This window comes from Rhipicephalus sanguineus, chromosome 11 (assembly GCF_013339695.2).
Source record: "Rhipicephalus sanguineus isolate Rsan-2018 chromosome 11, BIME_Rsan_1.4, whole genome shotgun sequence".
Lineage (NCBI taxonomy): Eukaryota > Metazoa > Arthropoda > Arachnida > Ixodida > Ixodidae > Rhipicephalus > Rhipicephalus sanguineus.
In genome coordinates, this window is record NC_051186.1 from 35843810 (window position 1) to 35870164 (window position 26355).

General features: G+C 46.4%; 2 protein-coding genes across 6 annotated transcripts in view; one reads left to right on the plus strand and one right to left on the minus strand.

Moving 5' to 3' along the window:
- LOC119373653 (probable chitinase 10) overlaps positions 1–24587 on the minus strand; it is an 84921-nt gene extending 60334 nt beyond the window's left edge. The window contains exon 1 of one of the 2 annotated variants that reach the window (XM_049410887.1): positions 24237–24587. In XM_049410887.1, coding sequence (XP_049266844.1) covers positions 24237–24296 — 60 coding nt within the window. In that variant the 5' untranslated portion in view covers positions 24297–24587. The remainder of the gene's footprint in view (positions 1–24236) is intronic. The other variant, XM_037643710.2, reaches the window with a different exon arrangement.
- Positions 1–26355, plus strand: part of LOC119373656 (ribonuclease Oy) — a 335955-nt gene that overhangs the window by 305164 nt on the left and 4436 nt on the right. Inside the window, exons 1-8 of one of the 4 annotated variants that reach the window (XM_037643718.2) lie at positions 15380–15709; positions 16580–16676; positions 19391–19437; positions 20085–20154; positions 21069–21133; positions 21804–21917; positions 22629–22677; positions 22767–22838. The exons of the other annotated variants lie outside the window; for them this stretch is intronic. Of the exons in view, the coding sequence (XP_037499646.1) occupies positions 15666–15709; positions 16580–16676; positions 19391–19437; positions 20085–20154; positions 21069–21133; positions 21804–21917; positions 22629–22677; positions 22767–22838 (558 nt within the window). The 5' untranslated portion in view covers positions 15380–15665. Of the gene's footprint in view, positions 1–15379; positions 15710–16579; positions 16677–19390; positions 19438–20084; positions 20155–21068; positions 21134–21803; positions 21918–22628; positions 22678–22766; positions 22839–26355 lie in introns of those variants that run through there. 4 annotated transcript variants of the gene reach the window in all.

Genomic DNA, 26355 nt, shown 5'->3' on the forward strand with positions numbered 1-26355 from the left:
CCCTCCAAGCCACACCAACACTTGTCCCTCACCCAGTTGTCACACCAGCGCTCCCCCTCCTCCCGTCGCTATGCAACACGGGCTTGCACCCCCCCCCCCCCCAGCCTCAGACAAAATCCTGCAGACACCCATGGCCACCACAGAACAAAAACGGAGCGCGGAGCGCCGCTCCAGCCACGATGACATTTTCATTGCGATAGCAATTATACGGACACTCGGCTGGTTTTTGCCGTCGGCGTCGCCATCATGTCCCATATATATATATATATATATATATATATATATATATATATATATATATATATATATATATATATATATATATATATATATATATACACATACACGAGGGTTGTACCAAAAGTGAGGTTCCCACTGAGCTACAGACTCGAGGGAAGGTGCTAGGCTAAATCAGACAACAGTGCCGTGCGCAGTGGTTCCCCCTCTCTCGCTACGTCGCTCAGTGTTCGCTTGGCAGTCGTCAGAGATGGAATTGCTGATCGCCGCTCCCGCCAAATGCGAGGTTCGAGCAGTAATCCGTTTTCTCCACGCAAGGAAGTTACGGCCCACGGAGATTCATCGGCAGATGACTGAGCTTTATAGTGAAGAGTGCACGTCCGTTCAGCACGTCCGCAAATGGTGCAGGGCTTTTGCTGAGGGTCGCACGGAAGTTCACGATGAAGAACGAAGAGGAGACCGCCGGTTTCGGATTCGATTGTCCAGAAGATCAACATTGAGCTGCTCAAAGATCAGAGGGTCACTGTCCGTGAACTTGTTGAACGCACTCCTGGAGCTTCCCACGGCACAAATGAAAGAACCTCTTCACCAAGGTAAAGGAACACTTAGGTGGCAAACGCTTCAAATCCGACGATGAAGTCCGAGCAGAGATCACACGCTTCCTCAGCGGGTTCGCGGGAGACTCCTTCGACTTAGGAATACAAAAACTGGAGCACCGTCTTGAAAAGTATGTCGAAAACAATGGAGACTATGTTGAAAAATAGAAGTGTAAGCTTTTCAACGATGTATAAATTAATAACAATAAACAATGTTTTCTATTTGTAAAAAATATGGGAACCTTACTTTTGGTACAACCCTCGTATATAAAAGCCACAAAGAAAAATAATTCAGAAAAATACTTTCCGATGCGCGGAATCGAACGGGCGACCTCTCGTTCCGCAGCGCACGGCGTTGACGGCTAAGCCACGAAGAGTACTTTTTTTTTTCTTTATTGTAAGCCACGAAGAGTACGTCTTTCACCATGCTAACGGCGGGCTATTCATATACAGCATTCACTTCAGCGTGCTTTCTTCGTCACCAGCAAGATGCCGCGAAGGTCGCGAGGGGCGCGCTTTAAAGGTCGTCGCCCCGCTAGTTGCGACGCGCGCGCGCTTCCTGCCAACGCGAGGTGCACTTTGCTCTACAGGGCGTGGTCGCCTGCACGCGCGCTTATCTCGTGAGGGGGTGGTTTGTATGTCTTGTGCTTTCACCACGACGTCGGCGCTGAAGTTATAGAGCGTACGATGGTCACTTGGCTCGCTGCAGCGGCTGCGTTTGCGAAAGGAGCGCGCTGATAAAACAGAAAGAAGTAACAACTGTGAGCTGTTCGCGCTTATCCTGTGTATACTTGTGCGTTCGTACGAGAGTCCTTTGCGCTTGAGCGGCGCGCTGGAAATTTTGAGCTACTTTCCGTTCTTCGCGTTACATTCCAATTTGTTGCTATCGCATTCATTGCTTCGCCGTTGCGGCGAAACTGACTTTTTAAGGTAAAAAATTCAGCGCAAACCAGGACGGACCACAAAGAAGAGATGAGATGAGCACTGGCGCTGTTCTTGTCTCGTAATAACTGTTGGGGTTTCACGACCCAAAACCACGATACAATTATGAGAGACGCCATAGTAGAGGGCTCCAGAAATTTTGACCATCTGGTGTTCTTTAACTTGCACCTAAATACAAGTACACGGGCTGCAAGCATTTCGCCTCCATCGAAGCAAGGCCGCCACGGCCGGTATTCGATCCCGCGACCTTCGGGTCAGCACTTGAGCACCATAACCACTAGACCACTGTGGCGGGTGCTTGTCTCGTCTCTTTGTGGTTCATGCTGAAGCAACACCTCCTCTAAAAACATGCCTGCGGAGTCGCTGGCTATCCCATTGTAGCCGTCCTGCCTTGAGTTGTGGTCGCTTGTCGAGAGATGGCGCCACGTTCTCCCCTATTGTTTTCAATGGGGCTGACGTAGTGTGACGTCGAGGGGGGTAATGTGCGCATGCGCAAATGTGTGTTGCAGGCGGCCACCGCAAGGATCGCCAGCTACTGCCCTCATTAGAAACGGTGAAGGAGGGAAAAGGTAGGGCAGGAGGTTTTTGGCTCACGCGGCAGGCATCTTTCTAGAGGAGGCGTTGGCTGAAGTTATCACTTTCAAAGTTATGTACCAACTAGGCCCAACCAAAGATTTATTGCAGCCATGATGACATCGCTTGCCTGCATCTCGTCCTGCCGCTGCCTGTCGCTCGCGGCGGCGCCGATCTTATCGAGGGCAGGTTTCGACCCGGTTGGCATCGTCGGCGGCGAGGCAGCCCGCGAGGCAGGCAGAGAACGAGGCCGGGAAGGAGGTCGAGAAGTGGGCCGGGAAGGAGGTCGAGAAGGAGGTCGAGAAGTAGAGGCAGCAGTCGACCGCGAAGGAGGCAACGTTCTCTTCATTTTGGCCTTGCCTGCATGGATCGAGGCACGAAAATTGCGCTGGAAAGGCGAAGAGGGTGCATTACTCGGAAAGAAAGCTTAAAAGGCCTCAAAACGAACTTTGAAAATACGAAAAACGAGCGCGCTTTTCTCTCCGTGGCGTTTCCCGTCTTTCCGGCACAATTCGTGACGCCAGCAGCAGCGTGTTCAAGTGACGTCATAAGGAAATAAGCTCTTGATTGCTCCTTATACGAGGGATATAGTTGTCTTCCACGTCTCCTACCCTGCTTTGCCATGCAGTGGGTCAACCGTTCTGCCTTGGCTCGAATTGCTGTAGTGCGCGATCAACTCATATTAGATGCGAAGTATTTTAAGGCGGAGCTCAATCCGGTGGTGGTGGTGTGCGGCGTGACCACCCTTACTGCGCATGCGCATACCCTCTCCACACACCTCCTCTCCAATCCCCCTCACCACTCCCCCTGCTTCTACCCCTCTCCCCTCTCCGCTCACCTTCGCCCCTTCCCCTCTCCACTTTCCCTGTCCACTCACCCTCTCCCATACCTCTCTCCACTTCCCCTCTCCCCTCCCCCTTTCCACTCTTCCTCTGAAACGCGGGCTAGACATGCCGAAATTCTCTCCTGCGCAACGCCGCGATGAGCTCGAGCGCATGCGCGTCCCCTCCCCTTCTCTCTCCTCTCCTACGCTGCCCCCCTCTCACCTGCCTGTCGACCACGTTCGCCGCTCACCCTGTCAGAATTAACGGCCAGGCTAGATGGAAGATACGACGCGCGTAGCGTCCCTCTTCGCGTTCCACGACGCGAGGTCGGTAGCGTGCCCAACAAACGCCAACGGAACGCGATCGTGGAAGTGCTCCGGCTTCGCATCGCCTCATGGTCCCCTTTAGCGGGAGATGGTGTAATTTTGTAGCGTTAGCTACACTTGTGTAGCCGGAGCCGGTTGAAGTAAACCGGTGAAGCAATTGAAGTAAACAATGAAAACAAAAGGAAGCAAGAAGTGATGTAATTAAAAACAAAGTGAAGTAATACAAAGAAAATTTAAGTGTAAGTAGTACAATGCAGCAGCCAATATTTCATAAAAAATAAATGAAACTTTGCTTTCATTGATGCTCAATACAATGATGAATTGTTTACAAAAGCCGTCAGGACTGCACACAGGGAATATATATCGAAAAGTAATCCGCACGTTACGTAGCAGACCGCGTTTTTCTCGCGTACTCACTTCACGCGTCTCACGGCACGTATCCAGCGGTTCCGTCGCTCCACCTCGTACGGCTTTCCAGGGAACCGGTAGAACCGCACATTAGAATCCTTACCCTCATATTCGTGGCAATTAACCACGCAACAATAACAGCGGCGACCGCGCTTCGGGACCGCGCGCTGCTCAGAGCCGTCGCCCGGTCCGCCTGCTTTCGCCACGGTTTCTTGAAGCAGGGATCGCTCGTCAAACATGTCAGGCTTTGCAGGCATAGCGGACAAGTTTCTGCGTACGTTTTAAGCACTTTTTGAGTCTGAAAACTACGCGCAAAATTAAGTAAAACGCTCAAAGCAAGTGTGAACTGCGTAACTCACCGGTCGGCGTCCATTTTTTACTACCCAACCAACTTCGGCGCACGCCACCAGGCTCCGCCACAGTACTCAAAACTCCAGCGCGTCAGCCCTATGGCGCGCGCAGCTATTCGCCTTCGCTGTGCAGTCGCCGTCTGACAATGCGCTGGTGCCGCTTGATAGCGCCTCTGATTGGCGTTTGCAGGTAGGTTACGCCATGGAGATGGAGAGCGCGAATGTTGCTCAACGGCGCAGAAGAGCCGAGAAGCTTATCTCATCGGATCCCGAAGTAGTTGCCTGGCAATTAGCTGTTCAGCGTACGAAGAATGAACAGAGGAAGGCTAAACGTGCTGCGGAGACACTGGAGGAAAGGGAGGAGCGTCTAGCAAAGCGGCGTCGCCAGGATGCTGAGCGACGTGCCCGACCACCTCTGCAGCAGCAACAAGACGCCGTCGATGCCGTCAAGGCTCGCCGATCGACTGCCTATACTGTGAAACTTAGCGAAAGCGCCAGTGCGACTCGGACCTTCCAGACGGGCATCGTAAACAATCTGTTTGGATACGTGTGCGACGTGTGTGAAAGACTATGGCACATGAAAGACTTCACGCCGCTAAATACTGCCATGCGTGAAACGTTGAGTTTAGTGGCGGCGCCTGAGTGGGGTGAAATCGTGGCGCGGGTTTGTACAACGTGCAAGAACTTTCTCGTTAAGCAGAACATTCCGCTCTTTAGCGTTACCAATGGGTATCGTTACCCGGCCATGCCGCCAGGTCTGCCGGTTCTGAACGATGTGGCCGAATGTGTGTCATTGGAGCAGCAGTAAGCATGACAATCAAGCTAATCCTAGACAATCTAGAAAGCTCAGAATAATCAGCTGAACTTTTGCTAACGCTACGTATATCCTGGCATAGCCGAGCTAAGCCACTGCAATTTTTTTCACCTCGCTTTGTGCGTTTTCGATCGCAAAAGCGGAGATAACGTTCAGTGTGTAGCCGAAAAGCACGAAATACTGATAGGCTCAACGCTTAGCGCTGACATTGCCCACGTGTTTTACGAAGTGGCAAGGAGGAGATAGCACCCGTAGGAAGGGTAGTAAAGGCGAGAAAGAAACCACTCTTTCATATTTGAACTCGGAACGGCCCTATTAAAGACGCTAAATATTGTTTTACTGTAATTTTTTCTGACCTCGCAATTATGTTGATGGTATTAATTAAAACACAGTACGAAAAATGCTGCTTCTTGAGTGAGTTAGTAATTAATACTGTAATACACACTCCTAAACTTCCAGCAAATACTGATAAAAATAATACCGGGCGTTAGCTTGCACAAGTGGCGCAAGGCTAAAGGCACAGCGGAGCTCGTCGGTTCTTAGCTGCAGGTACTGGCCATACGAAGTGATGCCAAGTCATAGGGAGTGATGCTAGGTTATACGAAGTAATGGCAAGTGATGCCAAGTTCCAGTCGAGTCCAGCACAGTCGGCTCTCGCCGTTTCGGTCGTGGACTACTTTAAACGAGTCGAGCCCAGCAGTCTCACTTGGCAGCGCGCCGCGGTTCCCGGTAAGCGGCTTCCTCATCGGCAGTGCGAACCTTCATCGCTCTGCCCATGTCTGCTCTACCCATGTCTGCGTATGAAGCCGCCACGCTCCGGCTTCATACAGAACGAAGGAGCGCACGCGCAGTTTGCCGTGACGTCACGTCTGGCGCGACCGAGCGGATGCGCGCTGTGTCCAGGCAGATGGGCTGGTGGCGGAGCAGTATAGAGCACTGCACGGGCCCGGGCCGACCCGAAAGCCCGGGCCCGACCCAGGCTGGGCTCGGGCTTTAAAGTGCGGGCCCGGGCCGGGCCCGGGCTTAAGGCTGCGGGCCGGGAGGGACTCGGGCCCACTCAAAAGGCCTAAGTCGGGCCTTCGAAACCATGCGAACGTTGTGCATTGCATGGTCTAAGGCATTCTGTGCAAAGCTGAAGTGACACGTGCAAAGAGCTGGCTCTTAGTAGAGCTTAGAAGAGTGAAACCTTTTATCTGGAATAGCATCAAGCATGGCGTGTAGCAGCTAGATTATATAATTATATTGTACATGACGATTACGTTTCCGTGACGACGTTAGAATATGAACGATTTATATTTCATCTGCTTTTGGTGGCTGTTCACCATATATAACGTTAACGTTTTTTATCTTGCTGCATCAAATTATTAATCAAGAGGCTCTTTTAAAAAATTGTGTAATTAATGTTTCCAACGCGAGTGTAGAAAAGAGCATTAAAGAAAACGTCCCGGGTTTGCTTCTATCCGCTTTTTTCATGTTAGTTGTATACTTCTTTTGAATAAATTATGTTGCCATGTGTTATTTTCACTATACTGTTATTGTAATGACTTGCCATGTGCCATATAGGCAACATTTCATTTATATTCCTTGGTATTACGTGCCAAAACCACGATATGATACGAGGCACGCCGTAATGGGGACCGGATTAATTTCGACCACCTGGAGTCCTTTAACGTCCACCTAAAGATAAGTACACAGGTGTTCTTGCATTTCGCCCCCACCAAAATGCGGTCGCCGTGGTCGCGGGAATCGCACCCGCTTCCTAGGACTTAACAGCGAAACATCTTGACCGCTGAGCTACTACCACCGCGGGCAAAGCAACATTTCCATGCATGTACACACCGGATTTTTCGTCCGATCGCCCGATACAAAGCGCAAGGCATCATTAATAATCATCATCAACAAGTAATATGCTCTAGAGGACTAGGGCCGGGCCTGGTCATGAACACGCGCGCCCTGGGTAAGTTTAGTAATGAACGCCCGGACTTGGAATTACGGCTCCCGGCTGGGTTCGGGCTTCATAAAGCGGGCCCGTGCAGTGCTCTACGTCTGTGCAACCGGTTGCTAGGCAACGAGCGGTGACGTCATCGCGGCGCGGAAAAAACATGGTTGATCCCTCCGTTATAGGAATCGGAATAACACGAAAGTAAAGCGTGCGCTTACAGAAGTAACTGAATGTTTACTGTACATTGATATAAGAGAGTTTGCACAATGTATATTGATGTCTGGCAGCTGTGGCACCGTTCACCGTGTATGCACCCACTTTGATGATTGGTGGTACATCTCCATCGCGTCGACTAACGTCCATTTTAAATGATTAAACAAACCCTTGTGGTAGGTGTTAACGGTGAAAGCGTAATCAGTGAACGAGGTGTGACAGCCAGAACAGTGTCGCATATTGGACGCAGAACTTGGTCGCCATCCCGCCGCATGTTAAAATGTGATTGAACACCACGGCCGGACTAGAGGGAACCGCAAAGCGCGTCGTGCCGCCCCGGTAGGCAGGCCGCGATTTTTCTCGGGGCGAGCGCGTGAGCGAAGAACGCGGCGTTACAGCCAGGTGAGACAGGCGCGCGTCGCACAGCAATTTTTGGTTTGTATTAGCGTGATGCTATCAGCGAGGCCGACGCTTTTACGACGCTTGGACGAAGGTCGCCACCTTGCGGTGTGTTAAGGCATTGACAAAATTGCGCTTCCATTGAAAACGCGCCGAATAAGACGGACGTGTAACGCGTTGCAGGCGCTAATTGCGGAGGCCACAGTAATGACGAATTACTTTACTTTGCCACTCCCAGCGGGCAGCACCACCCCGCCGACCGGGGGAGTGGTAGATATAAAAAGCGCGTTTGTAAAGCCGCTAGAGTCTGTGAAAGAAAAAAAAAAAAAGACCGTGGCGCAGTGGATAGCGTGCCCGGCATCTGTTGTTGCGGACCGAGTGGCCGTGGGTTCGATGCCCGTTGACGGAACTATTTTTCTTTGCCATCTGATCGTGTAAAATTTTTCGACGTCATTTCCGTGACGGAAATACGTCACTGAAGTCTTGGTGGGCCCCGGCATAAAACACTTTCGTGTTAAAAAAAGTGTTCCGCGTAGGACAGATTACGGGCGGCTGTTAAAATCCTTGAACACGGGGTCTCGCTGGAGCCAACGTTTCGACAAGCGGATTTGTCTTCAAGACAGCAACAGTTGCTGCCCTGAAGCTAGGGCATGAACTTCAATTGAGCTTGTTTCATGGCTTCATAACAGGAAACAGCGTGGGCAAGTATTTTCAAGGTTTGTTCAAGGATTTTTCATCTGCTCAAGCATCCATCTTCCGCTGAACTGCCTTATTTGGACTTACGAATACTGGACACCCGGAGAGCTCACACTTTTGGGATTTGCCCATATAGCACAGGCAAAAGTCACGCTTATAGGTTGGTCTTGTTCCTGCAGTTACTAAACTCAAAATACTGGACACATGCAGAGCTCACGCTTACACAAGTTAACCCCATGGCGTGTATAGCGCAACAACAGTTCCTCAACATTGGTTACGCGAATAGCGGACGCAAAAATCACGCTTACGAGCATGTCCCTCGCCGAGGTCGCTGCGCTCCGGCGAGTAGCGGTACCACGCCCTGTTCTTGTTCATCATGGTCGGTCACCCAGGCGCGAGAGAACTGTCGTCCTGGATTGAAGCCGGTCCGACGGTGGCAGTCTGCGGACGTGGTTGGAGATACCGTAAACTCCGGCTATAATGTCCGGCTCGTGCTGCTTCTCGTCGCGATGGCTTCAGATGCAGTGCTAGCACGTTGAACAGCGTACAGAACGACGCCGCTGGATTGCGGGAAGGGCTTTCGGGCCCAGGGACGTTCGCGTGGAATGCCAGGCGTCGCAGAGGTGTCGCGAGGGATCGAGCTTCTCGTGGAACGCGGATCGCGCGAGGTTGCGACGACGATACCCAGTTAATGGTGCATACCCACAAGGAGGTTGATGATGATGATGATGATGATGCTCCTTGGATGATGGCACCTACCCACTCAGGGGGATCGGCCAAGAGTCGGGCGGATCATAAAGTCTGAAAATTTTAAGAGCTAAAAGACGTTACTGTATCAATTAGAATGAAGCGTCTTGTTCTTTTTTAATGATTTTTAGTTTTTGATTAGACCGTGTTGCATAACCTCCCAAATGGCCAAATTGTTTATGTCATTATGAAAATTTTAAAAATTATTAGCGGTTGATGTGTCGAATAAGACGATTTGATTCGCATATGAATTTCTCAATAGCACTGCATATATTCCCGTCCGAGTGCCCCAGCACAGAAGCCCCAAATGATAACAGTATAGTTGAAGTAACTGGCAGATCAAGGTGCCGCATTACAATTTCAATTGTTCGTTTTCTGAGAGAGGAAAAACGTCGGCATTCCAGCAAGAAATGTTCGATTGTTTCTGCCTCATTGCAAAAGGAGCATGTAGGAGAGATCGCCAGACCAGCTCTGTGCATGTATAAATTAAGAGTTGGGATCCTACAGCGCAATCTTGTCATTGCTACTTCTATCTGCCTTGTTTTGCACCATTTTCTGCTCCAAGGGTACTGAAGGTGTTGAAAATCTGGTGATGAAGCGAGACTAGGTGTAAGCAATGATAAAGCGTACTTTCTAAATCTGGCCGCAGCGACGAACGCCGTAACTGGAAGTAGATCAAGGACTGGGCCTGCAAGGGAAGCCTTTGCCAAAGTGTCCGCAACTTCATTCAATACTATTCCTTTATGCCCCGGAACCCAAACTAACCGCAGGTTTCGCAAATGCTGTGGACCCAGTGCGCGCAATAATCTCAGAGTATGTGATTCAGCTGGTGTTGTTAAAGCAGAACACAATGATAATGAATCGGTTACTATAGCCACTGAAGTTATGGAGACGGGAAGTTTACGCAGGGCCAAAATGACAGCTAAGAATTCAGCCAAAAATATTGGTGTATGATCAGGGAGTCTTACAGAAAAGGACCAGTCTAGGTGTGTGGAAAAAATTCCAACACCGGCCTTTTCCTCACACTGCGAAGCATCAGTTGCTATCACAACAGTCGTACTAATCTGATTTAAGTGATCTTGAAAAAGTCCATTCAGTACATTCCAAGGAAGTAACTTCGCGTTGTTAGGGAATATATCATCATATGATATCGCCAATGAACTCAATCTATTATTCATTACCATTATATCATTAAGGTTTATCTTTAATGGGTCCAATAGCCGCTGTGTAAGAATCACCTGTGGGGTGTGGAACCGAGTCCACGAGACATTAAAAAACAGTTCTGGCTGGCTTATAAATACATATTGGTCTCGTCTTATCGGGGATTCATAGAGCCTTAAGAATGTTTGAACTGTTAATATTTTGAATCGAGTGTGCAAAGATGGGATTCGGGATTCCTTATATAGAACTGCATTTGCTACAAATTTTGGTAACCCAAGGCACCAGCGAAGTGCTTGGCGTTCAAGCAAAACTAGCGGATTTAACTTCCACGCTGGTGCGCCGGAGAATAAGGCGCATCCAAACTCCAGTATAGGGCGTATATACATACGGTAGATCATTATCAATGTGTCTCTGCGCATGCCCCATCGATGATTGCTAATCCTTCTGAGTATTCCCATCGCACGTGATGCTTTAGTCGCCGTATGTTCAATATGCATACGCCAGTTAAGTTTTCCATCATAAATAATTCCGAGGTACTTGACTGTTTGCACTTGGGGAATGTCTGCTTGATGAAATGAAAGGGATATATTTATGTTGTCTATCGGAGAGAATGACAGAACTGCACACTTCTGTACATTAATGGTCAAACGAATACTGTCGAGCCAATATTCCAAGGCGGACAAGTATCCTTGTAAAAGGTCGTACAGTGACTGAATGTCATCCGCCGAGGCAAAGAATGCTATATCATCAGCATAAACATACGTGTTTACGTTTCGATGACAAGGAATGGAGCTGAGCAATATATTAAACAATAGCGGTGACAACACTGCTCCTTGAGGAACACCGCGTGTTTGTCTGAATTTACCAGTTGAAATACCACTCTGTATGCAGTAAAACTCCCTGTCCAGCAAGAATTCAGTCGTCCACGCAATAAAATAGTCAGGCAAGCCAATCTCTTTCATTCTTTCAAGTAAAATCGGGTACTCTACGCTATCGTACGCTTTAGAGATATCTAAAGTAACTAGTGCTGCGTACTGTTTCTGACGCCGTGCTAGCTGGATTCTACTCTCCAGATCAACGTGTGCACACCATATTGACATCCCTGGTCTAAATCCAATTTGACAGGGACTCAATAATCCTTTAGCGGTCACAAATTTGGTTATCCGTGCGTGTAATAATCTCTCAATTAATTTGACAAAATTGGATGTTAACGAAATCGGTCGAATGTTGTCAAGAGCATACCCTTTATTTTTATCTTTAAGCAGGGGAATCACCTTCGCTACTTTCCACACTGAAGGAATCCAAGTGTTTCTAATCGAATAATTTATGGTATCCAATAATACATTAGGAGCGACATCGAAGAAAATTTTCAGCATCTTTGTAGTGATGCCATCAGGACCTGGGGCTGCCGCTGGTAAACCTGATACCACTGAGGATAACTCAGTCAATGACAACTCTTCACCATACTCGAGACTGTTTTGTCGCACAAAATTTGAAGGAATGCAGGAAGAAAATCTAACCTCCAAACCTCTGGCTATTACATCTAGAGAGTCTTCTATTTCTCGGGTAGTTAGCACAATTGATTCTATATTTAAGGAACGCGGAATTAATTTGATTGTTCTTAAATACCGGAACAGCGCGCTCTTATTTTAGATTTTGACAGAAATTCAAAATGGCGAACATTGTATTCGTCCTTTGCTCTCGCTACTGTTGGTTGGTAGGTTGTTCCTTAGTAACTTCGCGCAACCCACCGCGGTGGATCGTCCATGAAACGGGCGGTGGCTTGTTTTTTTAAAGATGAAATTGTTTCATAATCTAAATATGTTTAGAAATAGATAGTTTACGAAACAACTCATTGGTATAATCAAGGGGACAAATAAACCAATGTAGTTGAAAAATAAGCTGAAATTAGAGAGGAGGTATTACTGCTGCTGTTCCTTCTGGCCCATGCACGTGTCGCCTAGGGTAAACTGGCTCATACCCACGAATGGGATTGGCCATACTGTCGATTATAAAGAGAAATTGATCGGTGGATGCATGGATGGATGGGAAAAAACTAAATTAAGGTCCTTCGCAACGCGCTCTAGCACGTAGCGGACCGCTCCCACGTCGGAACAGAAAGAAGCCACTCTGCTGCGTCGCGGGCCCATTGCACTGGCCATAGCTGTCCTTCGAGTCCGGGGCTAGTTCTCCCATTTGGACGGCGGGGTGCCTTCACCGCCGCGTAAGAAATACAATGCATCAGGCTTCCGCAAACACCGAGTGGACATATGAAGGGAAATGGGTGAAAAGAATTAAACAAAGCGATAGTAACCGCTATTGAACGTCAGATGTTGTTGTTGTCCTCTGTGCATGGCTCACACCCAATGCAGGGGTTCATTCTAAAAAGACAGGGCGTGCAAACACGGACACAAGAAAGAAGTCAGGACACCACAAACGCCGACTAACAACTGAAGAGACGCACAACGGCGGAAAAGAAAGAAGGCACGAAAACTTATCTGCGCAGATAAGTTTTCGTGCCTTCTTTCTTTTCCGCCGTTGCGCATCTATTCAGTTGTTTAGTCGGCGTTTGTGGTGTCCTGACTTCTTTCTTGTGTCCGTGTTTGCACGCCCTGTCTTTTTAGAATGAATACTTACCAACTAGCTCAGCTCTCTGTTATTCAAATGCAGGGGATTGGTCGAGTAGAGGGTGAATTTTGCTGGGATATGCTTCTTCCTCGAAAATCACAATGATAGCTCGTATTTTATTATAACTATTTCTTTTTTTATATATTAGATCGACCGCCGAAATTTTCTATCAAATTTGTAATACTTCTATTCTGTAACCTCCGTTCTATATAAAATTTGATAAAACCACTCAATTCTTGGCCAATCCCCCACAGTTGAAGGTGAACAAGAACAAATACAAACAAGACAGGTGAATTTTTGACCTCCTCTTGAAACTATGGCACCTCTCGAGTCGTGGTTTTACCTCAGAGCTGCAAGCACTAGAATCTATTTATTACCTTCTCCCTCCTTCGCCATTATATTTCCCTTTTCCAATGCCTCAGCGTAGGGTAGCCAACCAATTGGCGCCATTCTGATGAACCTCTTCCTCGCGGCTTTTACAGCGGAGCCACGCGTTCGCAAATACTATCATCATCACGAGTGGCCTCTAGCTTCCTGCGCGCGTGCAACGCAATAACTCGGCCGGCGCGCGCTCTCTTCGTTCTCTTTTTCGTCTTCTGCCTCGCTCCCCGAACATGTGGGCCCGTCGCGCGCTTTCCCGCTGCGCCGATTTGTACGGCGTTGGATGCAATAACTCGGATGGGCGATAGAACGAGTACAGAGAGAGAGAAACAAGAAGATAGAAAGAAATAAACGGAGAGAAAGAAAGGGAAGAGAAAAAAGATAGAAAGAGAAAGAACTATGCAGAGAGATAAAGATACAGGAAGCGAGAAACAGTGAGAGGGAGAAAGAAAGGGAAGAACGTGAAAAAAATATAGAAAGAGCGAGAGATACAAAAAATAGATGGAAAGAGAAAGAAAGAAACAGAGACAATAAAAATATAGAAAAACACAAAGAAAGACAAAGTAAGAGAGGAAGAAAGAAAGAGCAAAATAAACAGAAACAAGGGAGGCCGTCCAGCTCCACCACTAGTGCGACGCTGCTTACCGTGTGTGCGCGCGTGTGCGTGTGTGTGTGGTTCAGCCGGTGTTTGCGAAACCATTGCATTTCTTGCAGAATGGTTCTGAATGCGGGCTTGTGATAGGACACATTGAACATCCCCAATACATCGCGGAGACAATTTGTTTCATTCCTGCACACTGGCGCCCTTTTAAGAAGTAAAATACCTAAATAGTTGTAGCAGTTGTCGTCATTAAGCATTTTTTTTTTCTTTAGAAAAACCTGGTCACCTCTCTTCTGGCTGCTGTTGCTGTTCCTCAGATACCTGATGCAACACACCCCGGGGGATCGGCCATGAATCGGACGGCGCCTCAATTAATAAATAATTAGATTGATGATGCATGTGAGGAGTGCTCGTGGCCTGACGCTGTTAATATGATCCTTCCGGACTTCATCGTGTTTCTTCGCTTAACTTCAAATTACTGTGATAATTTGACAGGTGTACACGTGCATAGAATAAACAGATAAGTGTTTTTTATGTCTTCTGCAATCGAAACAGAAAGCATGCGGACGATTCGAGACACTTATCTGCGATGGAAAATGTGAGCAGAACCGGCTTTGTTTACCGCAATAATGCATCCAAAATGCTTCATATTTAGTTTTTGCAAATAAATTTAGCTTCATTTGCGTTATGTGACCGATTTGGTCAATAAGTGAAGAAAGTCTCGCACTGCAAATTTAACTTTCGCGCGCTAGGCACAATTGTCGATCGTGGCGCCTCCCTGGAGGCATTATCGCAAGAGTGACCACGGTTCTCCAACTGGTTTCAGGAGGAGACATAACGCTGCTCCATTCCAGTACATCATAACGTCATCGCAAAAAGAACTGGTTTTTCAGCTCCAGAGTGCCTCATTCCAGTACACAATAACTAAACTTCCGAGATCTTCGAGGCCATTGCGAATCTCGAAGGCTATTTATTTGCTGGCTGCACGAACCGAAAGCAGATGATGGCTGCCATGTTCAAACGTAGAAACGTTGAAAGCCTCAACTTCAAAGATGGAATATACTTTACTGCTATGACCGCTATACGTTATATTGAATGCCGGAAAGCTGAAAAATAACCTTCCCGCTCTGTATTGAGGCCTCCAAGATTACCAACGCCGTCGACAATCTTGAAAGCTACAAAGCGTACAGAGGCGAACATAGCCAAGCCGAGTCGCGGACGTCGTTGCACGTCTCGGAGGCCACGTAAACAAGGTCGCCGGACGTTTAAAACTGACGTGACTGCAGCTCGCCGCCGTCAGGGTTTTAGCCAGTTTTAGCATCTCCCTTGTCGGACGCGCTCTCCCGCACACACACACTCGCATTTTGTCGTAGGAAAGCCCCGGCTGCAGGCGGTCCTAATAAATAACATTTCCGGTCTGTATCGAGGCCTTCAAGATTATCACAGCCGTCGACAGTCTTGAAGGCTGCAAAGCGTACGAAAACGGTGATAGCCAAGCCGAGTCGCGCACATCGTCGCACGTCTCGGAGGCAATGTAAACAACGGGCCGGACGTTCAAAACTGACGCGACTGCTGCCGTCGGGGTTTCAACCCCTCCCTTATCGGACGCGCTCTCCCGCACCCACTGCAGACTCGCACCTTGTCGTAGGAAAGCCCCAGCTAGCTATGAAACGTCACAGGTATCCCCGATCGAGACATGTGATCGCGAGCTGCGACGGTCTGCTTGCCGTATCGACGACCTGGCGCTCGTAGGACGAAGCCGTCAGCAGCGGTGGACGGCAGCCAAACACAAAGAGTGATTTCCAGTATTGCTGGAGAGCGGTGATAATGCATTGTCTGACGTTGCAAGCCCTGTTACTGGCCTCCCTCGGGTAAGTCTGTCGTTAAGTTTGTTTCATTCAAAGCGCTTCGCTTGAAGATAAGAAGAATCGAGTCGCGATCAGCTGATTCTTGGCTCCGCAAGCAGTTTCGCTCGTGTTATTTCTCTTTCTCTTTCTTGGCTCAGGTGCCCACTCGTTCAGCCTTCGTGCGAAAGCGGCCTGCATGACCCCGTGCGTCAGGGGCGTTATGCCAACCCGAGAAGCTAAAATGAAAAAAAAAATAATAATAAAAGATAAGAATGTCAAAATAGCAGCAAGTTGACAGTCGAGAGAATGTGTCTGCTTATTCTTTACATAACGCGCCTGCTGGGGCCAGTGTTTACGCGATACAAAACACTGTTGATTATTGCGATATCGACTTACTCGGTCGTAAACTGCATTTGTGTGCCCTTGCATCTGCGCGTTAGTTGTGCGCACCTGTTGAACGCTACGTAAAGAGACAGTGAAAAAATAAGAATAATGATATGCGGTTCGCTCGAGTGTAAAGATGCGCAGAATCCAGCTCGCTGGTCTCTTTACATATGTCAAACAGCCGTGGGCGTACCTGGCAGTATTCCAGCAGTATATACATACATGTATATATTGCTGTTACGTTCTTTCTCGCGTCACTTCATCTATGTAAGCTGCTAGTGCGAGTGACATTGTATGTAAACACGATTGCGGTGTTCCCAATATTTGGCGTATATTTTTCGTACGTATAATCACCGCATATGTCATATTATGCGACCACCTCACAAGCTTGAGTATTTGACCATTAAAAAAAAGGTTACAAATGTTGATCTTCATTTTCTTTTTGTAGCACTCAATAACTTCTTTCCGTTAATATAATATTTCAATTGTATGCTCGCACTATACCTGTAGGGGACTTGCAACATGCGCAAAAGATGCATCGACGGTGACTTACTTCATGTTCAGCCAACAGTGGAGCACCGGTTACTGCAGCGCAGCACATGATAAGGTCAGTCTCGCAGACTATTGTTAGTTTTGTTTCCTGACCGTTCTGACTCGCCTTGCTTTGGACAGTTTGCAACCATTTATAAATTTATATCCGAGGGTTTTACGCGTCAAAACCCATATACGCCGTAGCAAGGGACACCGGATTTTTCGACCGCGTGCGTGCGCCGTGGTCGGGAGTCGAACCCGCGCCCTCGAGCGGCGGGAGATTAAAAGCAACCATTTGTGACCTTGGCAATTACGCACGAGTCGCCTTTGTGAATCAACAGATCGCCGAAAAAATACCTGTCGCGAAAACTAACGACAGCCGAAATATGGTATTGGACCCGACTACCAAGCTTTGTAATTAATTTTATTAGAAATATTTAGCGCCGAGCCAGTCGTAACACGTCATCGAAGACTTTTGTATAAATTATATCACTGGCGTTTTCTCACGTGAAAATGCGCGATCCCATTTATACTTGCTCGCACACGTTCAGATTTATTTATTTATTATTTTTATTTTTTATTGATTTATTTCACAATAAATACTGCAGACCTAGCTGACAGGCCCAAACAGGAGTGCAATATCAAAACACAACTAGTATATGAATTTAGTTCGTAACATATTTAAAGCAACTAACAAATGCACACTCGACTGCTGACCCGAAGGTCGCGGGATCGGATCCCGGCTGCGACGGCCGTAATGTCTATGGAGGCGAAAATGATTGAGGCCCGTGTGCTTAGATTTAGGTGCACGTTAAAGAACCCCAGGTGGTCGACATTTCCGGAGCCCTACACTACAGCGTCCCTCATAGTCACGTCATGGTTTTGGGACGTTAAACCATACAACTATTATTATTATTAACAAATGCACAGGGTTCCATAGCTACATGTGTAATAGATACTTTGCAACAAACTAAGGAGAAGCCTAAAACAAACAACATACGTTCAAGTGCATTTTCAAAATTGGCCTCGTCAAAAATGCCTATTGGAAGAGCCTTTTCTATGAAGGGTCTAAATAGACTGATAAATTATTTCTTGCAAACTTTATGGTCGTTAATTTCGCCAGTATACGTTCATTACTAAACGAAAAAACGACGGTCGAAATTTCATTTTTGGATTTCCCGCCCTAATCGCGGCACCTGAATGTCGGTGTGACGTCACGAATATTAAACACATTGGCTCGATTAAGTTTACTTAAAATCTTGCCATGTTAAGTACCTTACTTTCTGTGTACGCATTGTAATCGATTTTTACTGGTGGCAGACGTTGCCAGAATATATGACGTCACGGCGCGCCTGTGCCGGAAACTGAAGGCGGCTTTGTTATCTGCATTTCCATTTTGTGCCTTTACTCGCTTACCGAACGTCTTCTTGCAGCGACAGCGTTGTTTTTAGTTTTGTGGAAGGGTAATTTGCTATCGCGATTGAAATCGTTTTTTCCTTTGAGTGTTTTTTTTTTTCTTCTCCTTTAATGTGCTCAGTTCCCATAGCAAGAATGTTTTTGTAGTTCTCAAACAGATGTGGTTGTCCTGCAAAGAATATGGTTTGAAATCATTACTAGGGAGATAGGTGGGAGAGGGAGATAGGCGGGAGAGGGGTGCGGGCGGTGATGCGGCGGCGACGAAATGCCGCGCGCGGCGTTCGGCGCGCGCAGCGTTTCATTGTCTTTTTGCGCCGGCGCCGGGTGGGGAGAGCGTCTGCTACTACCTTCAACAAAGCGCCCGTAGTGCGCTAGAATGATGGTTTTCATTTCACAGTCCACGATAAAGGTGGTGAAAGTGAACGCGACCATTATAACTAGTTGTGGACAGAGCTTATTTCTTTCAACCTCGAATTTCTGGTGCGCTAGAACCAAACCGCTCGAGGCCTAAACATTTCCTCCTAAATCACCGGCCACTGCAACCTAAAGCGATGCTTAAGAGAAGGGAGCTTCGACGGCGACGGCAGGGTGCGGGCATAAGGAGCTTCGCTCCTAAAAAAGCACGTGATACGCTCGCTTGTGTGCAGTGATTACTATGCTATCAAGCGTGTCGCGTCCTAATGAACTGCGCAGCCCGTAGTTACAAAACTGCGCAGCTGCAAGTGATAAGTCACTGTCGCGGATGCTGGCCGCGCGATAGGCGCTTCCCACGCAGTGATGCATGATAGAGATAAAACGTACTGCACTGTCACTGCCCTCATCGCTTAGGACGCACCGAAAATTATTAGACCAAAGGGCCCCTCACTGTATACGTCAGAGCATTGCAAACAAAAAAGCGCGGCGCGATCGTCGTCATCATCATCATGGAGGTCAAAATGATTTCACTGAAAATAGCCGCGTTCCGTTACATTTGACAGTGGGTCCTCTTGAACTTGTACCGTTATCATGCAAGTCTAGAGCAATGTGACATAAACGTGATTCTGATATTAGCAGATGACAGTCGGTGATCATATCTGCCTCTGGTGTGTATGAAAGTGGTCATCGCTATATTGATTGCCTACATACCTGCACGCACCCACCAAGCCTTCATGATAAGCACACGGACAATGAGTACAATCATGTGATTAGTGTTACAACACATCCCACAGTGGGATCTTTATTGTGGAGCGACACCTCCTGAGCTGCAAATAAGTAACGTGTACACCACAAATGGATGAAACAGCTTGTGCCTACCTCAATAAAAAAACACCTTTTTGTACATTCTGATTGTGTAACCTTATCTCAATTTCTTTCTTGGTGCCGTACGACCCGCAGTGCATCAAGGAGAATGAAAGGAATTTCTGGACAATACACGGACTATGGTAAGGATGTCCATAATTCTCACATAAATCAACTCAATTTAAACTGATAAAAAGATTCTTCACTTTTACCAGAGCTTCCTTTTTGCTGGCTACAGAGGTCTTAGTAACCAAGAAAGCGATGTCATTGGAGAACAAAATTGGCACTACCTACGAACAATTTCTTAAAGCTTCTTACTTTATTGATTTTTCTGCTGAACACAGTGGAAATGTTGCATAACAGAAATATGGGCCTGCAGCATGAATATTGAAATTGCGTTAGGCAAGTCATCATAACTACAAAAATTAGTTAATCACACATATTGACTTGCTTTAGGTGTTGCACTATACCATGAAAGTAACTGAAATGTTTGTTGCAAATGGATGAGTTGCTGGTTATATCTGAGTGGGGAGGGGGGGGCTTCTGGTGCAATTTTCGTGTATTTTTATTTCAATTAATATTACGTAAAAACACGTTTTTATCAGCAATTCACAGGAAGTCGTGTTGAGAGTAGCAGGGCTTATTCATTGAATGGCTGCCATACAATCCTTCAGTGGAGTGGTACTAGCAATGCATTAATAGAAACACCACTATTTGGGTTACATTTGACTGTGCAGCGCATAATGCAAACATTTTGCCCCATGATTAAAATATTCTTTCTTCATTGCAGGCCTTCTTCAAACTCTTCAACTCCAGAATTTTGCAACCGAACGCTTCGTTATAACGCAACAGCTCTCACGGTAAGGGTTAAACCTTTAGCACCAGATCTTTTCATAACATGAAGCAGCAGGGGCATAGCCAGCATTTTGGGGGGGAGGGGGGGGGAGTGTTCAATCACCCTTAATGTACGTTCGTGTATATGTTTATAAGTGTGCATGATGTACACATACAAAATTACAAAACTTTCGGGGGGGGGGAGGGGAGGGGTGGTTAAACCTGCCCCCCCAGCCCACCCTCTGGCTATGCCAGTGTTTATCAGAGATGAGTACAAAACCAGAAGGCCTACTGAAGTGTGCTCCCGAAATGCAAGCTGTACAAAGAAGCAACACCATAGAAGGCTACACCACAAAAATTTTCATACGAGATTTTCCATAACACGTTGCATGTGATTTATACCCAGGTCTGTGTAGTTTGCTGTAATCATACTGCATTGGTGTGTGTACTTGCCACATATGATATGGACTCCACTTTCATAATATGTAATATTCACATCATATTTGTGTTGATCTTATGCATAATATTGGAAGGGGGGAGAACGGAAGCAGTTCAGAAAGAAAAAAGATAATCTTCCGCACCGCCTCTGTGCTCCGTTTGCAAGTTGTCAGAGCACCTAGCCCAACAATTTACTGTTATGTATAATGATGTTCTAACATTGCTGTGCATATGTCCTTCTGTTGCCCTAGATTTCTTTGTTTTTTTACCTGGTTATTTGTCTGCGTTCCTTATGATGTAACCCCCATCACTCTAGTCATGGGTCTGCGAGATATTATAAAATATTTTTATTCAATATATGTAGAAATATTCATCCTGGCAGAAAACACAATCCCTGCTTTGCGCATATAAACATCTGTCCTCATCTGTCTGCATTGATTTTAAAAGTACAGTACACGTGTTATTAATTCTTGGTGTATGCAATGATCCATTTCATCCGCAGCCCTTGGTACCACAGCTTGACCTGTTTTGGCCTTCTATGACTAGCAGCAACAATAATATATTTTGGTGAGTGATCAGTTTTGTAAGAAAGTGCTTGCTTGAAAACAAAATCATAAAACAGGGCTACAACATAACTGTGCAAAACCAAAGATCTGCTTTAGCAGTTTTTATTCCTTTGTAACCTTGAATCAATTTAGGAAACCATGTGCCAGCCTAGGACACGCCAAATGCATGAACATTAAAAGAAAAATTTAACTTTGAACTTCCATTTGCTGATCCAATAGATAACTTACATTGATGTCACCGAAACAAACATGTTGGAGCACCAGCGTGTGGAGACGCGATGTTTGCGTTCTCATATTAATGCTATAAAAACATCACATGCAGGTTCTTTCGTTAATCATGTACAGAGACGCTCCTGACACGACGTTTTCACACTGACGCAGTTTGTTTGTCATCAAAACCACCATCGTGGAGTACCAGTACATTCAGAAGCTGCATCCATGACGTCACATGCAAGCTATCTATAGTCAACCTATTGAAAAAACAGAATTGACGGAAATTAAGCAATAAAAGCTACAAGATCAAATTTGCACCACCACCCTTTCACTTGTTTAAGGGGGATCTGTGGTCCCCCCTGGCTTCATGCTTTGTTGTATATCACTGCACTGGCAGCAAGGCTATGTATGCTGCATGGTGTGTTATTGATGCCTGTTCTCTCTCTTATCTCGTCCAGGAAACATGAATGGCAAAAGCATGGCACCTGTGCCACCATAGTGCCAGAGCTGGATGGACTCTACAATTTCTTCAATGAAACTCTAGCCCTCTACCTGAAATACAATATCACCGAGTGAGTTTCATATAAATGTGATTTTTTGACTGCCAGCACACAGCTGTTTCCCAAAGTTGTTACAAAAAGAAAAGAAAGGAAGAAAGAAAGAAAGAAAAAGAAAGAAAGGAAGAAAGAAAGAAGAAAGAAAGAGAGAGAGAAAGAAAGAAAGAAAGAAAAAGAAAGAAAGAGAGAAAGAAAGAAAGAGGCTTTCATATTTGCCTCGCAGTGCAAAGCGGTGATAATTGAGCAGCCAATTAGATCTGTCATTCTCTCAATTTTCGCCTGCAGTTTTGGTTGTGTATACATTACTGAACAATTAATGTACTTATGTTTGCCTAACCTGACTTTTCCAAGAACAAAAAAAACCACATGGTAGCCTTCATTCATGTTTTTTTTTTCTTTTTTTTTTTTCCTCGAAATAAAGACTATTAGAACTTGCGGAAGGTTCTGGGACTGCAAGTTTCAGCACCCACCATGAGAGCAGCATAGTTCAAAGGACTTCGAACGACGTCATATGATTGTTTGAAATTTCAAAGCAAAAGCTAGTTATAGTTATCTTCATAGTATAGTTATCTCAAGAACAGTGTTAATAATCCATTGTTGCAGAGTAAAGTTAAATCAAGTGAGGAAATATTGGCTAGCCACTGATACAAAAATAGTGGCAGAAACTTTGCAATGTTTGAACCGTTTGAACAGTATAAATACAGCCTACGGCATTGCACATTGCAGGTATCTACTGAACAGTGGTGTAGTGCCAACCTCTGAAAAAACATACCAGGTAAGGTGGTTGTGTTGAATCCCGTGTATGCACCCATAAGACACCGTGCAAACATTTTGCTTCACCCTACCCTCCTTTCTTTTTTTCAGCTACAAACGATTAAAGATGCTCTGCATGACGATATCAAAGGAGCAGCTAATTTCGTGTGCTACTCAAGCAGGGTAAGCCTTGCATGTTGTTATAATATTGTTCATCAACAATGATAACATTGGTTGGCAACTGTGTCACTGAACATGATGCCACGATCTTGTGTATATGGGGAACTGCCTTGCTTAATTGTTTCCAAATGTTTAATTCTTTATTAGCATAGTGCTTTTTAGCTGACTAACAATGTCTCACACTGTTACTTATGATTGTTCATTTTGGATTGGAATATATCGATCTTGGACTTGTTACAGGCTTGATAACACGAGTCATACTATAATATCACATCTTGTGGCGTACCTTGTGTATCATAAATCAAGTATAAATGAGATATTTCTGTTATCACCAAGTCAGATGTTTGAAGAAGTTAGTTCAGCCAGCTGAGTGGATGAGGCGCACCTAATTTGCCACCTATCTGCCACAGCTTTCCAGGTTTTCTTCTAGGTTATGAAATACTGTGTCCACAAATAGTACTAATTAATTCTTTTGAGGCAACCTGGCATATTGAAGTACTAATCGTTTCCTTTCACAAAACGGGTGTCAAATGACAAATCATCCTTGATAGAGCTAGATTTTTAGACGTTGCGAGCAAGGTGGAGCCTCAAAATAATTTTGTAGAAACCTGTCAAAATAGGAGCACTATATAAAGTTGGTAATTTCACATACGTGTCGGAGCTAAGTTGGGTGACAGATATGTTATCTTAGTGGAGCATCCAGAGCAATAGACATGTAAAAACTACGTACGTTTAGTCAATATCTGGTGTAAGCAACTCGATGCCTGCGCTAGTGGCCAGTCAAGAAACGTTTGAGCCTTTGAACATTAGAATTGATTAGTAGGGACATAGTCTATTTTATTTCCCCAAAAAAAAAAAAAGAAGGGGGGTCTACACCCATACATCAACTAGGGGCGTAGCCATAAACTTTTTTTCGGGGGGCGGGGGGGGAGGGGGGTTCAACCATACTTTGTGTTCGTGCGAACGTTTGTATGTGTGCGTGTATATATAAACATGCAAAATTAAAATATTGCTGGGGGTTGGAACCCCACCTATCCCTACGCCCCCCCCCCCCCCCCCCCCGTCGCTCACGACCACCACCCTGCGTACAACGGTGTGAGAAACAAAATAGGGGGTATAACGTCAATGCATCATACACCATGTCCACAGCATAACAAAAATTAAGCAGCCCCTCTGCTTCCCGCTTTGTGATAGCCTAATTACGAAACGAGTGCGTCGCGTTGTTTCTGTACGTCACTGGAGTAGGTGCCTCCCGTACAACCAGTTACGGATGGATCAGTTGCAATCACGCGGTAATAAAAGAAAAGTAGGGCCCGTTCCTGCAGACCCGCGCTCGATGATGATCCATGCTGCGGGCCGGTCATAAGAATGACGGTGCAGAAACGTAAAACGAGACCTCACCTGTTGAAAGCCGAGTTTCCGTTTGCAAGCGTCGTTGTAGCTTGAGCGGCGCGTTTCCATTGCTCGTCGCGGTGCAGTAGAGGGTAGTCAAATCGCAACACAGCCATCACAGCACGCGACGTTGACGCCTCCTTCGTTGAGTGACGCCCGTCGCTGTGAAACCGATCCTCGCGCTTTTCTTGTGTGTGCGTCTACAGTGTTGTGCGCGCTGGATTGAAAGGATGACGCATCGCGAGCACCGTGTTGCTACGAGGGCAGCAGGCAGGCAAGCAGTCGATTCCACCTTCCCGGCGTGAATCATCATCACGGCGTTGTAAACAAACGCCGTCTCGGCACGGGCTACGTATTTATATTTTATTTTCGCTCGTTTATACGGGACGTCGACTCCCTCTGACGCAGATAGTGGAGATATGTGAATGCTGGCTGCCCCGTCGCAATTTGAAACTACCGCTTGTAAAAAAAAAACGAAAAAGAAAATTCTTTTTTTTTTTTTGTTTCAATGTTGCCAGCGGCGTTTTGTGTTCTCGCTAGTTTCGGTTTAACTTACTTGGCGAAGGCAGTTTAGCGGCGCTTTGTCAGGTTTCGCTTCTCACCGTGGTTTGCCTCCATTGGCGTGCCGGGGGAGCGTTTCACAGCTCCCGAAAGTTTTCACTTTTGCATGTGTACAAACATAGTACATACATAAGGGCTAAAGACAAAAAGAGAAATCTCCAACCAGAAGGTTTATTTTAAAAAACCCGACGTTTCAAAACCTGACCGGCTTCTTCTTCAGGGGTGAGATGGCCCGAGGTGCACGGCGCTTGTATGCGCTTTCTTGCCGACAGTTGCCGCAACCCTTGACACTAGAGAGGGGGGGGGGCAAGGTCCCCGTGGTGCGGTTGATGTCTTCTGCCGAATGTTTACCTTTAATACATAAAGGCTGTGTGAACCCCCCCCCCCCCCCCCCGAAGAAAATTTCCGGCTACGCACCTGTTTGAGTCACAGTCTTCACGCTGTTAGGGACAAATATTTTTTTGTGGAGCATTTTCTTTGCGTCTGGGATAACAGTTTATTGTTTTCGTTTCCATCTGTGCCAACTCGTGCGAATCTCGTGTTCGATCCCACCGGCAGCATATATTTTTTTCCCTGATCCACTTTATAATTTTTTTTGATTGGGTAATTACTACACTTCAACTGAAGCCACAAATAACACACCCTATGCTTTCTGTGGCTTCATAATCTGTCGGCTTTATACGATTGTGCCCTCCTTCTATCCAAACGAAGGGGGAGTGAGTGCACAGGTATGGTGGACCATAGCACAGAAAAGGAGCGCTATTATCACTTTAAAAAAAGAAACTAGCTTTCACTAGAAAGGTTACATGCCCATTGAAAGTGGAAGGAAGGGATGCAGAGAGGCTGTATACGGCAGCTTTTGACCTACGACTTGCTGAATGGGTGTGCTAGTTTTCCTCACGTTTCATATAGCTTATCATAAGTGCCACATATATATACAAAATATCTGTAAACAGGGGGTGGGTACTCGAGCCCACGTTTCGACAAGTGAACTTGTCTTCTTCAAGCCTACAACTGCAGTTCTAGCCTTGAAGAAGACAAGTCCACTTGTCGAAACGTCGGCTCGAGCACCCACCCCCTGTTTACGGATTTTTTCATCGCAAGCTTCCAGCTTCCCCTCCCTGCCGTTTTTTGGACATATATATATACAGTGACATATGTCTCAGAGTTAACAAGCTTGCCTTTGGATTCTTCACGTTTTGTTTACACACTCCAGAAGTAAACCAATGGTGCCTTTGACAAATCACACCGGTGCGCACCTGGGCACCCATGGGTGCTGCAATGATTGTGTGGAATGGCGCATTGGGGTGCATCGGTTCAATATGTCAAAGATGCCACAAGATTGGCAGTTTAGGAGCTTTGATGACCTTGCAGCAAGTCAGTGTGGAGCCGCTATGAGGCAGCCAGTGCTAACGGCTTTTCTTGCTCATTGTGCTTGGGCCACTCCTAATTCCAGTGAAGGTACGCGAACACCACAAATGCTTTTTTCAGAAATTACCATGGGATTCTCGCGTATCATTGTAGACCATCAGCTTGCGCATGGTGAAGGAAGAACCTGTCATTCGGG